This window comes from Callithrix jacchus, chromosome 2 (genome assembly GCF_049354715.1).
Source record: "Callithrix jacchus isolate 240 chromosome 2, calJac240_pri, whole genome shotgun sequence".
Classification (NCBI taxonomy): Eukaryota; Metazoa; Chordata; class Mammalia; order Primates; family Cebidae; genus Callithrix; species Callithrix jacchus.
The window spans coordinates 72,367,364-72,383,752 of NC_133503.1; the positions used below are offsets into that span (position 1 = coordinate 72,367,364).

The 16,389-nt window shown below is 57.3% G+C and overlaps 1 protein-coding gene across 3 annotated transcripts in view; it reads right to left on the reverse strand.

Moving 5' to 3' along the window:
• The window catches only part of FLT4 (fms related receptor tyrosine kinase 4), a 40,842-nt gene that overhangs the window by 20,724 nt on the left and 3,729 nt on the right, over positions 1-16,389 (reverse strand). For all 3 annotated transcript variants that reach the window (XM_078364789.1, XM_078364788.1, XM_035290787.3), the window contains exons 2-8: positions 3,936-4,032; positions 3,118-3,362; positions 2,788-2,900; positions 2,505-2,667; positions 2,253-2,392; positions 1,929-2,097; positions 1,520-1,637 (exon numbers count right to left, since the gene is read on the reverse strand). In XM_078364789.1, the coding sequence (XP_078220915.1) occupies positions 1,520-1,637; positions 1,929-2,097; positions 2,253-2,392; positions 2,505-2,667; positions 2,788-2,900; positions 3,118-3,362; positions 3,936-4,032 (1,045 nt within the window). The remainder of the gene's footprint in view (positions 1-1,519; positions 1,638-1,928; positions 2,098-2,252; positions 2,393-2,504; positions 2,668-2,787; positions 2,901-3,117; positions 3,363-3,935; positions 4,033-16,389) is intronic.

The following is a 16,389-nucleotide window of genomic DNA, read 5'->3' on the forward strand; positions in this document are numbered from 1 at the left end:
TCTGCCACTTGCCAGATCTGACTTTAGGCAAAACCCCTTCACTGTTCCAGGCCTCAGTGGAGATGACGCACCTTGCCTTTGTCGTGAAGTTTAACCCAGACAGTGCCAGCAGCATGCTGGACACTACGGGTGCTTCGGAAGCCAAGGACCAGCCTGTCTGTGTGTTTGCTAGACCATCCGCCCCGTCACTGCTCTCTGTCATCTTGTGATGGTGCCATAGGAAGGGTGGGCACTTGAGCCCCTCTTGGAGGTAGGGCTTGACCAAGTGGGAAGAGGGCCAGATGTGGCAGGAGTGATCAGTGGAAAACTGTTCTGAGAGGCAGCTGCCTGAGGATTGGGTCGACTCTGGATGCAAGAGAGCTGCCACCTGCCCAGGGCAGGCTTGGTCCTGCTGGCCTCGGAGGGAGGGTACAGGGCCCAGGCGTCTCTAAGAGCTGCACCTATGAGTGAGGCTCCAGGATCTACCAGTGTAGTCAGGACTCTGCCCCAAGGGCCTTGGCACTGACTAGGTGCCTTGGATGGACCCCAAAGTCTGTGCCCGCAGTGGGAGGGTCACACTGGGCTCAGGGCCAGGACACTCTGGACCTTTGCAGGAGAGACTAGCCCCCAGCTAGTGCAGGGGACCCTGGCTGAGGACACCCTGGGCTTCTGCTTGTCTAGCTCCAGGAAAAGTTGCCCTGCCAGGAGAGAGGTGCCCAGGTTGAGGAGGAGGAGGCTTCTGGGCTGACTGGAAAAGCACAGAGCAGAGACCCCTCCTGGGGACTTAGGGCTCAGGTAGGAATACCCTTCTCCTTTCCTGGCCCTGGCTTCCTATGCAATGGGGACTCAGACTAGAGTGTGACTGACCATGTGTGAGCCATGTGGGCTACTTAGACGGCCTAGGATGTGTTTGTGGTGGGTGCCGTGCCCCCCAGAACCTGCAGGGAGCAGCCAGCAGAGGCAGAGCCACCCCTGGGCCTTGGCACACCACAGGGGAAGCCTCATCCAACTTGCTAACTGGGGGTCTGCAGGGGCTCTGGCAGCCTGTGGGCCTCCTGGATGCTTGCTTCCTTCACTGCCATACAGCACAGGCCCAGCCCGGGCAATCTGTCAGTTCCCTGTGGCATCTCCACATCTCCGGACAGGAGGGTCCTGGGAGAGGCAGCCTCATTGGAAGGAGGCACAGGGAACCCTAAGACATTGCTGCAGGGCAGGCCCTGGAGATTCTGCAGGGCACAGGGGGGTCCAGCTGTCAGGAGGCAGTTAGGAAAAGCCCCTTGCTGTGCCCACCACACCCACACATAACAGAAGGACGGTATTGAAACCTTTCATGGTTTGGCAGGAACACAGGTTGACCTTCCATCTGAAATATCACAATATATGTGGGTTCCTTAGGGGGTCTCTTCAGAGAGGCCCCCTGCCATGGCCGGTCTGTGTGCAGGCCCTGATAGGGAGGATGCTGCCCTTCTTCCCCCATGGTCTGTTCTCCCTCTGGGCTTGGCACGGTAGCAGCAAAGTGAGGGGGAGCCAGGGCTGTTACCATTGGAACTCAGGCAGGGGGTACGCTGCCAGCTTCACGGGCAGCTTCACCAGTTCATCTCCTGCCGTGGCCTCCAGAATGGGTCCTTTGAGCCATTCGACGCTGATGAAGGGCTTTTCTGCCAGACAGAAGTCAGTGTAAATTCAGGGCTGGCTGACTCACCACTGACTGACCAGGGATTCCCACCATGGCTCCTGCAGCCCCAGCAACTGGACACCTGCAGACTGCAGCTGGCCATGCTGCCCCGGTGCAGGAGCTGGGCAGTTCCTCTGCTCATGGCCCTCCCTTCCCTCTGGCTGGACTCCCAACTGCTCAAGTGCACCATGACCTCTGGGCCCAAGCCCACATGGCACAAGGACCCTTCCTTGTTTCCCAGGCTTGATGGCACCTGACCCACCCCAAGGCATACCATGCACAATGACCTCAGTGCTGTCCCGAAATTTCTCGATGCCGTTGTTGGCCTCACACACATATGAGCCCAGGTCGTGCTGGCTGACGTTGTGGATGGTCAGGATGCTGGAGAGCTCTGTGTGGGTCTGCTGGGAGCGTCGCTCGGGCACCCACTTACCCCGCTGTGCCTGCCCGAACCCAGGGAAGCCCCACGTCAGCAGGTGGGCTCCTGCACAGCTACCCCACCTAAGGTGCACCTCCAACCCAGGCCAGCCAGAAGCCTTGGACCCAGACCCTGAGTTTTCTTTGGGTGGAAAACTTGCCCATCAGACTGGGGCCTCACCTGCTTCCCGGGGTAGTCCCAATCGAAAGTGACACCTGAGTCGAACTCAGCCCACACGGTGCAGTTCAGGACCAGCTTCTCCCCTACTAGCAGCTCCAGTGACTTCTTGGGGAACAGCTGGATGTCATAGAGCTCGTTGCCTGGTGATACACGAACAGTGACTCCCACGCCCTCATAGGACAGCACCCAATGAGGCCAGCGAGGCAGTGACAGCCCCGTTACTGTGAATGGGGCACTGGAAGCAGCCCCTACCTGTGATGTGCACGAGGAAGGGGTTGGAAAGGAAGTCCTGGTCCCCCCAGGTGGTCTGGCACTGCAGGTACAGGGCATCACGCAGCAGCGGTGTCGGCACCCGCATGCCCCGCCGGTCGTCCCACACCACCTCCTGCCCGTCTGGCCACAGCACCGAGCTTTGCTGGAGGGACAAGGCCACCATCAGCGCCCAGCTGCCCCCTTGCTCCTGGCCAGATGGGTGGCCACCTTTCCCAGGGATGGGCTGGGAGGGCTGGATCCTGGGGTGGGGGTGGGGCCATACCGAGCGCAATGTGACGTTGAGGCCTGGGATGGACACCAGACAGGGCACCCACATGGCGTCCTTCTTGTTGACTAGGAGTGTGTCAGCGTTGTTGATGAAAGGCTGCTTGAAGTCTATGGAGAAGGAGTAAGGTGTTGGGGAAGGGACGCGGAGGCCAGGCTGGGGCAGGGCTCCACTGGCCTGGGCAGTGCTGGTCCTAAATCAGCTGCTTGCTGGAGCAGGAAGGTCCCCATCCTCTCCTCCTGCCAGCCCAGGGTCCACAGGCTGGGGGTGGTGTGGGCCCCAGCTGCCCAGGACTCAGCCCCAGCCTGGCCTGTCTCCAGGTCTCACCTCTCACGAACACATAGGAGCTGGCGGCCGTAGTGCCCTCGATGCGGGCCTTGATGTACTTGTAGTAGCAGAGGTAGCAGCCTGTGTTGTTGGCGCGCACCTCTCCCAGCAGCAGCACCTTGCAGTAGGGCCTGGTTTCTGTGCCCTCGCAGTCTTGCACCACCCCCGTGTCCTCACTGTCCTTGTCCCCAGTGGCTGGTGCCTCCTGAGCTCCTGGCCAGGCCCATTCAAGGGGGTGCTGTCCCCTGGCAGAGGACAGGAGAGGTCAGGGCGGCCCCAGCGGCACCACATGGGGATTACCCCTGAGGAGCCTCCCTCAGGCTGAGCCTCAGGTTTGTCTCAGCTGGAGCATGTAACTGCCTAGGGTTTGGGCACACACTATTAGACCTTGCCTGGGCCAGGGCACTCCCTGACCCCCAGGCCTCTACCAGGCTCCCAGGGCTGGGTGTGGCAGGCTGGCCTGCGGAGAAGCACAGGCCTCAGATCACAGCTGGGAAGCTGGGGAGCCCCAGAGAGAGGGTCTGGGGTCAGTGAAAGGTGGCTGGGAGTCGGTGCAGGTGACCTGGGAGGTGGCCTGGGGTCAGTGTGAGGTGTCTGGAGTGGGGTACAGGGTGATGGTGCCCCATATGAAATGCCAATGGGGATGTGTGGGTGAAGCTGAGTTGGGGAGGGCCAAAGTCACACACAGGCCGGGAGACCGCACAGTCCTGAGGCCACTCTGCCCTGGGGGCTGCTGCCATCTGGGCCCTCAGCCACCACTTCATGTCTTGGGTTTCTGCAGCCTCCCTGACCTGCCAGGTGGGAGAGGGACCCAATACCTGCAGGAGATGGACAGGCTGTCACCGGCGTCGATGACGTATGACTCCTCTGTGATGTTCAAGGTCGGGGGGGTCATGGAGTAGCCACTCGCCAGGCCTGGGGTGGGAGAGAGGGTCAGAGTGGTGCTGGGTTGTGAGTTCACATGACGTTAATATGGCATGGTTGGGCCTTCTGCATCATGAGAGCAGACCCCCTGCAGGGCCGGAGCAGCCCAGGTACTCAGCCAGCACCTTGTGGCCTGGCCTCACATTTGCACTGTGAACAGCACCAGTCCCCAGGCTCCAAGACAGCTTGGAACCTCTCCCACAGGCTCACCCTGCCTTGCCCCACAGCTTCCACCCTCACCTACACACTGCCCCTGGGCCAAACCCCAACCTCTGACCATGGTGAGCCAAGCTGCTGGCCTGAAGGAGCAGGGGGAGGGGTGCTGGAGCATGTCACCTCTGCACTACGGCCCCTGCGATGCTGCTGCCCCAGGCCTCACTCCTGCACTGCAGACCTACACCTGCTGCTTCCCGGGGGCCCTGCACATTCCAGGCCCCCCACACCATGCAGGGCTTAGACCTCATGCCTGTGCTCTACCAGTGACCTTGCCCCCTCCCAGCCCACATGGTGTTATCTCACAGGTGTCCTTTGGGTCTTTAGCTTCTCACCCCCTCACAGGCCTGGGCTGCTGCCCCAGCTTCCTCTGGGCTCTCCCTGTTCAGGCCTCCCTAGACACCCCAGCCTTCGTACAGGGCTCTTCCTCAGACACACAAATAAACCCGCCTCACCTGGCTGAAACCTACCCTCAGCCAGAGACTGCAGGCTGGCTGAGCTGGCCCTTCTGTGCTGCAGGACCCAGGGTGTGGGCTGCCCCCACACCCTCCTTCCAGTGGGGTGGTGTGTGTGTGTGTGTGTGCATGCACACATGCCCCCATGTGCATCTGTAACTGCAGGCCTGGGTGTGTGAGTCTGTGCCTATCTATGTCTGAGAGGTGTGGCTTTGTGTGTATGTGCAAGCATGCATGTTTGTGTGTCTCTGACATGCTAGTGTGGGTACACACATGGGTGTATATGTGGTGGGATCCCGGTGTGGGTGGGAGCAGGCCCGGGGGAGGTCTGGGCCTGGAACTCTGGCAGATGCATCCTGCCGGGACCATCCTGAGACAACAGGAAGGGAGGGCTGCATGGCCAGAGGCCCAGGGCCGTGTCCTGTCCCTCCCCCAAGTCCCTGTCCTCCTGGGGGCACAGCCCACTATTCTACCACCAGGCCCCTCCAGTCCTGCAGGTCCTGGGGGTTTGGGACAGCAGTAGTCTAGCTCTCCTGCCCTCCCAAGGACAGCTCCCTGAGGCCCCAGAGTCCTGCCCTGAAGCTAATGGGGGTGGGGTAGAGCCCAGGGAATCCTTGACCCCAAGCTGCCCTAGGAAGTAGCATCAGGATCTCATTTCTTCTGCACACCAAGATCTCATTTCAGCATCACATGGAAATACAGTCACCAGTCAATGACCTCTTGTCTCTCCCTTCTATTCCTTTCTCCTGGCCAAACCCTTCCAGACACCACTTCACTATGGGTCCAGAACAGGAAGGGCTTTAAGCCATGCATCTAGACCCACTGTGCAGACTGGCACACTGAGGCCCTCCAGCCACCCTCACAAGGTAGCGTCTCACCTGTCCGCTGCTGTAACTATCACCAAATCTTTGCTTTGCCAACCCTCCCTTGGGGCCCTGAGGTGGAAGGGGGTTGTGGGCTCTGCAGCCCTTTCCCCTTGGGTGGTTCCAGGCCTTCACATGCACAGCAGCAGGGCCTGGACACTAGCAGCCTCTGCCTTGCACCCCTGGGGCTGCTATGAGGAGTCTGGGCCAGGAGCTGGGGGATCCCTGCAGAGAAGAGGCTCCCTTCAGGTGGTGGGGGGCTAAGAAGGAATCCCTGGGAGGGTACCTCTGAGCTGGGCTTTGATGGAGGGGGATTTTTTTCCAGGTAGTGGAAAGTAAGTAAGTCCATGCCAGGAAGACAGCTGGGCATGTATGAGGGCACCAGAGTGGGTGGTGGTCTGTCCTCAGAGCTATAGAGAAGGGAAGATGATGAGCGTAGGGCTAGACCTATTGGGATGAGTAGACTCTGTCTTCCCAGTGGACCTAGTGAGTGGTCAGGAGGAGACCAGGCTTGAGGCCAGTGCCCACCTGCCCAGCCTGATGCATGTCCTTACTGAGGGAAAGAGAACACTCCCCACACCCACTGAGGTCTGGAGTGTTGAGCTGGTGGCTCCCCCTTCTCAAGAGTGCACATCCAGCACACACCTGCCAGATCCACCTTGTGGCAGCTGTCAGCCCAGATTCCTTGGATGGCTCCCCTCTGTTCCTGAGACACAGCAGGGTGGGTTGGGCCTCTGCCCTCTAGCAGCTCCCCCTCTCCAGCTTCTCTCCTGGGAGGCATGGCCCTCCTCCTCCTGTCCTCCCAAAGTGCCTGTTGTTTTCTTATCTTCAACACTTGTCCTTTTTCCTGGGACATCCCCCTCCTTCCTTCTTTCCTTCCTGAGGGCCTCCCTCTTTAGGGTCTAGTCCTCATCACTCAGGCAGCACCAGCCACCTCCTCCTCAAGCGCCTGCTACAACACAATCAGACTGAACTGTGATTTTGTGATCACAGCTGAACAGAGGCTTGATTTTATTCATCTTTCTAAGCCCAAGACAGAGGAGGTGTGCAAAGGAGGTTCAAAAGGTGGATATGAGAGTGGTTGGATGGATGATGGATGGAAAAGGATGGATGAATGATGGATCACCAGATGAATAAATTGACAGATTTATTCAGACAGATGGGTAGGTGGGTGGGTGGGTGAGTGGATAGATGGAAGTGTGGGTGGGTGAATGGAAGTATGGGTGGGTAGGTGGATGGATGGATGAAAGTATGGGTGGATGGGTGGTTAAACTGGTGGACAGATGGATGGGTGGGTGGAAGGATGGATGGGTGGAGGAGTGGGTGGATGGGTGAAGGGTAAGTGGATGGGTGAAGGATGGATGGGGAAGGGGAGCCTGTAGGTGCTTCCTTCTGAGGCACTGTGCCACCAAAGGAAGTAGCTGCATCACTGCTAAGCAGGACCATCCATCGTGCTTGCCAACCCTTTTTTGCCCAAGTATGCAAGCTCTCCTTTGCCATGACATGTCCTGACTTACTCCAGTGCCCCCCTCGGCCTTCACCAACCTTCCACTGTGCCCTGTGTGATCAGCACACTTTCCTGTAGACCTCACTGTCCACTCCAAATGTCCCTTCCTATCTTACCTGAAGCCTAGCTTTCTGGCCACACCACTGCCCCTGGGCAGTTACTGCTCTCTACCCCACATGCCTGAGGGCAGAACTCCTTGCAGCCACCTGCCCCCGCTACAGCAGTCCCTTTGAGGGTCTTGCTCTTTGGCAGCAACGCCCTCTTCCCCACTAAAGCTGTCATCAGCTGCACCCCCCCGTCACTTCCCCTCATTCTCTGCTGACCAGAGCTCCTGGCTCACCATCCCCTCCCCACCCCAGCTCCTGTCCTTCTCTGTGACTTCACCTTCCACAGGGCTGACTCACAGCACTCTGGCCTCTGAGATCCCCCCTGCACAGTCCTCCCCTCTTCTCCTCAGTCACTCAGTTCTGTGGGAGCACCCTGAACCTGCTCATCACCAGAGGCCGCACCATCCCGGAATGCCTGTCTCCTGTCTCTCTCTCCTCTTCCTCTGTTCTTGCTCCACAGCAGGCACATCCGTCTGCCTCATCAAAGTCCCCACTGCTTCCTCCCCAGCCCTCAGTGCCCTCCTGGTGCTGCCCTGTCCTGGTGCATGGAGTCTGAAGCCTCCCTCTCTGCATGCTCCCTCACTTCTTGTCCTCCATCCAACCCAGAGACAGCATGCGTCCCGGACAGCATGACATGGCAGCCCAAAGCCCCTCTGCACGGGCTTCGCCCCCTATTTTCCTAGGTGTGCACAGTTCAGGGTGCTTCTCCTCTCTCACTCTCAGCATTGACAGGGCAAAATGAAGAGATGGAAACACCCTATCTTCCCACATCCCAACCTACACTGCCAGCCAGGGCCTCATAAACCCTCTGACATGCCTGCCTCCACGCCAGGCTCTCTATCGTGCCCAGGGTCCACCCGCCACAGATTCTCTTTGGATCACTAATCTTTCTCTATGCAATCATCTTCCATCTTAAAAACAAAACAAAATAACTCCTTGGTTCCACACTCTCTTCCAGCCACTGCCCCTTTTCCTATCTCCCTTCATGGCCACAGCTGTTCACTGTCCCCATTGCTGGTATCCCCTCATCCACCCATGGGGTGCAGCTCCTCCACTTCTTGGAGCCATTGGGCGGGGCCTCCCATGACCTCCATACTGCAGACCTAGTGGGCACACAGGGCAGGGAGCGGGCATCCTCTCCCCTGGGCAGTATCTGGGACCTACCTCTCCCCACCTCCTCTCTGCCTAACACGCAGTGCTGGCCCTGGCCACTACTCTCTCTCGAGTCCAGACAGCTCCCAGGTCTCTAGCTCAAGCCAGGATGACTACTGTTTGCAACTTCAGCTTTAAGCATCTAGCTGCCCACTGGACTAGACACGCCGAGGTCTTCGTTTTCAATGCCAAATTCCAGACTCACACCAAAGGCTCCTGCCTCGATAGCTCACTCTCCCCAGATCCTCTCCCAGCCCATCCATTGACCAGACCACTGAAGCCTGTCAGGCTGGATGCACCTTAGGGCCTGCCCCTGCTCTCCCATGGGGGCCAGCATAGCTGCACTCACCCCAAAGTGGCTTCCTGGGCCTGCTCCTGTCCTCCTCCAGGCCTGCCTCTGGGCCCCCCTCCCTGCAGTTAGTGATGTTTTACTAACTAACTATCCGGCACAGGCCTGATCACACTTGTGCTTCAATCTGGTCAGTGACTTCCCTTGTGATTTCAAGAAAATCCAAACTCCTGGTCTTTGCTTCTCTCTCCACACCCTGTGGTTCATCCCCTTCATGTTCACATCCTCCAGCCACCATAGCCTCCAGACTGTTCTGTGCCCTCAGGCTGGCTTCTCACACTCAGGACTCAGCTTAGACATGGCCTCCTCACCCCTTCAAAAAGGCTCCATCCTAATCTCCTGGCTGCTTACGGCATCCTTCCTGTCACAACTTGGAATTTTTATTTATGTGTTTAAGTTATGTCTGTCCATGTCCTCCACTAGGCAGTAAGTTTCAATGGGGTAAGGACCAAGATAGCTCTTTTTTATCCCACCCCATGCTTCGCACAGCACCGGCACAGAGTAAAGGCTCAGTGAATACTCATTAAATGAAAAAAAAAAGGAGGGATGGAAGTGTGGATGGATAAATGGATGGATGGATGGATGGGTAGGTGGGTGGAGGGGTGGAAGGGTGGGTGGGTGAATAGGTCAAAGGGTGGATGGATAGATGGAGAAGTGGATGGATGGGTGAGTAGAAGGGTGGGTGAGACAGATAAATGGATGGATGGACAGGTAGATGAGTGGATGGATAGATGGATAGATGGGTAGATGGATGAGTGAGTGGAAAGATGGATCAACGGATGGAAGAATGCATGGATGGGTAGATGAATAGAAGGACGGATGGAAGGATGGTTGAATGGCTGAATAGAAGGATGGATGGATGGTGGAAAGGTGGGTGCATGGGTGAAGGGTGGATGGGTGGATGGTTAAATGATCAGATGGATGGATAGATGGATAGAAAGAAGAATAGATGGATAGAAAGATGGATGGATGGTTAAATAGACCTCTGAGACCTCAGAGACTCTTGTCAGACCTGATTGTTCCTTTGGAAAACATGCTTCCCGTTTTATAGAATGGGCTCCGCTGGGCAGATTCAGGACTGAAGGCTGCCACTTCCAGAGGCTCCATGACTGCCCAGCCCCCACCTGCAGCCCTGAAGAGGGCGCATCCTTCCTGCCTGGCTGTTGTCTGTCTCTGCTGTCCTTCCCTTCCCGCAGCAGGAAGCGCTGTCATCCTGGCCTCTGCCGCGCTCCCCCTGCCTTCCTGTTCCTGGCCCGGGAACTGGCTTCTTCCTTCCCTGAGGCCCCGCAAAGCCCTGGCCCCCAAGCCTGCAGCAGCATGGTTGGGGCAGGCACTGGGCCAAGGTCAGCAAGGCCAGAGTGCACACCTCCTCTTCTCTGTGCTGTCAGCAGCCCCAGGATACCCTCCGGCCTTAGACCATGGGGCCCTGGCGTCAGCCACAGGCGTGGCGGACGTGGGAGCAGCACAGGAGGGTCCTGCACCTCGCCTGGACAGTGCTGGCACCCCTGTGTGAGGGCCAGGCAGGGTAAGGGAACGTCCTGTGGGTTGGGTGCTAGCAGTGAGCCAGGCAGCAGAGAGCCGGCGGCTGCAACTGCCTCATTCAATCCTCACAACAGCCTGGGAGAGAGGGCTCAACAGCCAGGTCAGTGAGTGAGAAAACGGAGGCTCCATGCCTCACAGCAGCAGGTGGCCATGCGGGAGCCCAGTCAGGTTGAGTCCAGGACGGTCCCTGCCCCAGGCCCAGGCTCCCCTCCAAAGGCCGGGGGCAGAGACTCAGGCCAGACCTCAGCCCGGCCTTCCTCCTAGGCCCCTAGCCTGAAGCCTCAGAGAACCCTGCAGGCAGGTGGGCCCATGTAGGAGGCACATGGATACCTGGGCCCTGCACCCCAGTGGCCTCCAGGACACCTCTCCTTGGGGGCTGGCCTCCATCTGGCTCCATTCCCTAGTTGGCTGCAGGCAAAGCCCTTTAAGCCAATGATGCGTTTTTTTTGTTTTGTTTTTTTTTTCTTCCAAAAGCTTCTTTCCTGAGAAACGGAGGGAAATCCCAGCCCAGCCCAGTGAAAGCTGCTGGGAGAACTAGCCTTGCTTTCCTCCCATGATATGTGAGTCGGTCCCTCCCTCAGCTCCACACCTGCATGTCTTGTGTCCCTTGCTTTGTAAAGAATCCATGTTTTCGCATCAAATCCTCTCTGGGCCCACCAGGATGGGAGTGAGGTGGGCTGGCTGTGTCACATCCTGATGAGACAGGGTCCCAGCCCTCTCTGCAGGGCAGTGTGGGTGAGAGTTGGCCTTAGCTGGAATCTGGGAGCTGCCCTCAGACTGATGTCTGAATCCACAGGGCATGGCTGGGCCCAGGTCCTGGTGCAGAGGCGAGGGGGCCAGCATGAGAGAGTGAGGGTAAAACTAGCTGCTTCCTTGTAGCCCTGCCCCATGCTTGTCCTGCCATCTCTCTTAACCACCACCCTGAGCGCCAGCCTCCCGGACTCCTGCTCTCCAGCAGCCTTCTCCCTGCCCGGCTGGACTGAGCCCCTGTCCTCCCTCTCCCTCTGTGCTGGCAAAGTGCTGCCCCAGCTCCTGGGCCTGTGTGGCTTGCCCTGCGGCCCGCAGCTGAGCATGTCATCCCCACTTTGGCCCTGATCTACAGTAGGTGGAGGGTCTGTGTCATCAAGCTGATCCTGAGTGGGGGTGTCATCAGCTCATGGCTCTGTCCTCAGGCCCAGCACGGCTGGCACAAGGATGGCACTGGGATTATCCATGAGCTTGGGGCCCCCTCCACTTTGGCAGAGAGCATGGCTCTGCTGTGGCCACCCCGGGCCCAGCTCTTTTTCTCCCTCTCCCTGGGGTGCTTGGGAAGACAGGGGCTGTGTGGCAGGCCTACCAGCTGGACACACACTCTCTGGGCAGCTGAGCCCAGGAGGACGAAGGCAGCCAGGAGCCAGGCTATAGACTGGAGGGAGCTGTCGGGGAGCAAAGGGGCTGCTGCTGGGCTTGGGTTGGGCAGAGGGGGTCACCTGCACCCTCTCTCTTCACTCCTGGGGCCGGGCCTCTGCAAAGACCTGGGGGGAGGTGGCAGGAGTGTTCTGCCTGATGGCACCCCCTAACTTGGCCTGCAGCCCCTGTGCCTCCAGAGATTAAGGGGCTATCGGTCCTCACTGCACATCCTGCAGGCCTGAGAAAGCTGGGCCTGCACGTCCTGCTGGGCACCCCACACTGCTGCTCTCTGCTGTGTGGTCTCGGGCAAATCACTTCCGCTCTCTCCAAGCCCCGGTTTTCCCACTTGCAAGATGTGGATTGGTCCTAGGATCACTAAGAACTACAGAGCACAAGCCAGGCGCCATGGCTCACGCCTGTAATCCCAGCACTTTGGGAAAACAAGGAGGGTGGATCACGAGGTCAAGAGTTTGAGATCATCCTGGCCAACATGGTGAAACCCAGTGTCTAATAAAAAATACAGGCCGGGCGCGGTGGCTCAAGCCTGTAATCCCAGCACTTTGGGAGGCGGAGGCGGGTGGATCACGAGGTCAAGAGATCGAGACCATCCTGGTCAACATCGTGAAACCCCGTCTCTACTAGAGATACAGAAAATTAGCTGGGCATGGTGGCGCGTGCCTGTAATCCCAGCTACTCAGGAGGCTAAGGCAGGAGAATTGCCTGAACCCAGGAGGCGGAGGTTGCAGTGAGCCGAGATCGCGCCATTGCACTCCAGCCTGGGTAACAAGAGTGAAACTCCGTCTCAAAAAAAAAAAAAAAAAATACAAAAATTAGCTGAGCATGGTGGCATGCACCTGTAGTCCCAGCTACTGTCAGGAAGGGTGGGAGCACAGAGTGGTAGGAGGAGAATTGCTTGAACCCAGGAGGCGGAGGTTGCAGTGAGCCGAGATCGAGCCACTGCACTCCAGCCTGGCACCTGGTGACAGAGCAAGACTCTGTCTCAAAAAAAAAAAAAAGAACAACAGACCACAAACAACATGGTTAAGAATAAACTGTCAAGCCGGGCATGGTGGCTCACACCTGTAATCCCAGCACTTTGGGAGGCTGAGGTGGGGGGATCACCTGAGGTCAGGAGTTCAAGACCAGCCTGGCCGACATGGTGAAACCCCATATCTACTAAAAATACAAAAAGTTAGCTGGGCCTGGTGGCAGGTGCCTATAATCCCACCTACTCAGGAGGCTGAGGCAGGAGAATCACTTCAACCTGGGGCAGGTGGAGATTTCGGTAAGCAAAGATCACACCGTTGCACTCCAGCCTGGGTGACAAGAGTGAAATTCCGTCTTAGAAATAAAAACAAAGAAGAAGAATAAACGGTCTGGATCATGCACACGGAGCCCTCTGCTGTCACCTGCCTCCTGAATGCTTGGTTTGCTACAGCTGCTGTCTCACTATGACCCTGTGTTATCGTCATAGCACAGGGGGCAAGCCTCAGTGGTGGGAGGGATGCATATGAGCTGAAAGGGGCATTGTAGACTGAGTAGGAGCTTGCTGGCCCAGGAGGAGAGCACGCAGGCCAGAGCCAGTGACTTTGGGCCTTCAGATAGATGGGACAGATAGAGCATGGTGTGAGCAATGAGGCCATGGAAGCAGGCTCAGGTCCCCACCCGCCTCGGGCCCCGGTCCTGCTCCCTGGATGTACTCTTGATGGTGGCAAACCTGGAACTTCAACCCCACTCTGTGCTCCCACCCTTCCTGACAGCTCTTCTGGGCTCCAGTCCTGGGGGACCCCAGCCCTCAAGCCCAGCCCACATCCAACACTGGGGAGGATGACTGGAACCACAGAGCTCACAACCATACACCTGCCAGAGAAGCAAGAACCACAAAGAATGAGAATTCCCAGCACTGGCAAGGATGTGAAGGAGGCAGCCGCACAGTAATGATAGACAACGTCCAGACACCAATGGAGAATCCTCCTTTCTCAGTACCTCCTGCTACAACAGGAACAGCAAGCGTGCACTTAGCACTGTCTGTGAGAGCACGGTCGTACACACGTGTGCATTCCACACACCTTCACACTCCTGTGGTAGGTTCCCTATTGCCACTGTACAGATAGAAAGCTAGCACACAGAGGTTAACGTGCTCCAAAATACATGACCGTTAAGAGATTGTCTTGGGAAGACAGGATTATGGGAAGCTACTATTTATTCTACAGATGTCTGCATAATTTGCATTTCTGCATTTTATAAAATGTAATCATCTTTTTCCATCAGCCCTGGAAACACTGCTCTCCCTCCTCCTAGGTTGGCTGTCCAAGTGATGCTCACCCACCAGACACTCCTGACCCTACTCATCCCCCACAGCCAATTGGTCACCAAGTGGCCTCCATGCTCAGAGCTGAAATGGGCTTTGCAGACTGAGTAGGAGCTTGCTGGTCTAGGAGGAGGTTATCAAGGGTGGGGTGGCTGGGAGTCCCAGGTCCCTGCCCCCACCTCTCCTCACCATCCTGACCAAGTACTCTGCATCCTTGCCATGGACACCTTCTGGCTGCAGAGCCCCTCCTGGGCATTCCAGGGCTGCTGTCCCTCCACCCAGCCTCCTCCCCACCCCACTGCTGGCCAGTCTCAACGGCTCTCCCTTGGATCACTGGCCCAGTCCTTGCTCAGGGGTCAGACAATCTTTCTAGAACACAAGACCCTCTCCTGCTTAAATCTACCTCTTTGCTGCTTCTGGGCAGAATCTGGAGCCTCCTTGGCCTCCCTGCCACTCACCTGATGCGGCTCCAGACCTCCATGTGCAGGTGATCTGGAACACTCCCTCCCCACCTCTGACATTTGAGCTCCTGTGCGGCTTCCCCAGCATCTCACGCCGAGGCTTCCCACCCGGGACTCCTGCACTTTTCCATAGCTTCACGGAGCAGCTGCTCATTATCACTTGTTTTTTTTTTTTTTTTTTTTTTTGAGACAGAGTCTCGCTCTGTTGCTCTGTGTAGCGGCATGATATCACTTGAACCAGGGAGGCGGAGATTGCAGTGAGCTGAGATGTTGCCACTGCACTCCAGCCTGGTGACAGAGCAAGACTCTTGTCTCAAAAAAAAAAAAAAAAAAGAATGTGTGGGCAGGTGTGGGGGTGAGGGGAGGAGAGGCACAGGGTACCAGGAGAGTGAAGAGGCTGTGCACAGAGGGAAATGCCGGGCGAGAGATGGACCCTGGGGGAGCTGTCTGGGACATGCTGCTTTGGAAAGGTCTCTGGAACAGCAAAGTAAAAACGGTGCCACGGTACCCAGAAATGGAAGATTTCACCTGGCCAGCCCTCTAGGGCATTCCCTGGGGAATGTGGACAACGGCCTGTGTGCCTGTCCTTTCCCACTTGGCCTCCATGCTGTTTGAAACCAGATACCAGACACCTATTACCTCCCTGAAATGAGCCGTCTATCATCTAGAGAGCCGTTTCACTCTTCTGGCCTTAATTTCCTAATGTCCAAAACAAGCACAATGAGGTCTGTGCCATAAAGTTAAAACCTATACATGCCCTGCTGTGAAGCAATTTAAGAAACCATTTTGGCCGGGTGCGGTGGCTCACGCCTATAATCCCAGCACTTTGGGAGGCTGAGGCGGGTGGATCACGAGGTCAAGAGACGGAGACCATCCTGGTCAACAAGGTGAAACCCCGTCTCTACTAAAAATACAAAAATTAGCTGGACACGGTGGTGCGCACCTGTAGTCCCAGCTACTCAGGAGGCTGAGGCAGGAGAATAGCTTGAACCCAGGAGGCAGAGGTTGCAGTGAGATCGTGCCATTGCACTCCAGTCTGGGTAACAACAGCGAAACTCCGTCTCAAAAAAAAAAAAAGAAACCATTTTACACCGAGGCGTGGCTCACTGCCGGACACTGCACATCTGTGCATGTTCATGCACGTGCCAGTGCACGCTTGCTACTTAACACAAATCAACCTCCATTCGGTAGAATTTAAGGTAGCTTTGAAGCTAGTGTGTTGAGGGGGTGATAATAAGGGCTTCCCCTAAATCCACCTGAAAGTCTGAATTTTGTCCTCCAGCAGGAAGGGCCTGTACCACTAGCCCAAGAAGCTCGTGCTTATCTTGAGGGTGGGTGGGTGGGGGGTGCTGAAGGCTCAGATCTGTATTTTATAGCAGTACCTTTGGGGCAGAATGGAGACAAATTTCTGGAAGATGCTGGAAGCAGGGAGTGGTGATGAGGTTGAGAGGGCTGGACCTTCTGGGAGCATGGGCTGCCTGAGTACCCCGAGGGGGCGGAGACCGGGAGGAGGGGGCCTGAGCAGATGCTAAGCTCCTAGCACAGGGCCGAACTAAGGCAGCCAGCTGTGCCAGGCAGTCTTCCTGGCTTCTTTGGGGTCAGGGCTCTCCTTGCGGGCCAGGAGGACGAGCGGTGTTATCAGACAGCCCAGCTGGCGCAGAGGTGGCCCCCCAGTGCTGCTAAATTGGGGCCACCAGCTCCTGCCGCAGGAAGAGGGAAATGCAGGCAGGATGTCCTCTTCTGTGGCCGACAAGTCCTTTCCCATGAACCCCTGCTGACCTTCCCGGCCACGTGGCCGGCTACCCTACTTGCCACCTGGATCTGCCCAGGCCTGGCCGAGGGCGAGGGTGGAGCGGGCCTCGAACAGGCCTGGGGGTGTGCCTGCCATTTGCCCCGTCCAGCCCGGCCATGGCTGGCGCCCTGAACCTCCTCCGGCAATGAATGCCCGCACCTTCCTGCTCCCAGACTTGTCTCCTCAGTGTAACCGGAAAACCCAGAT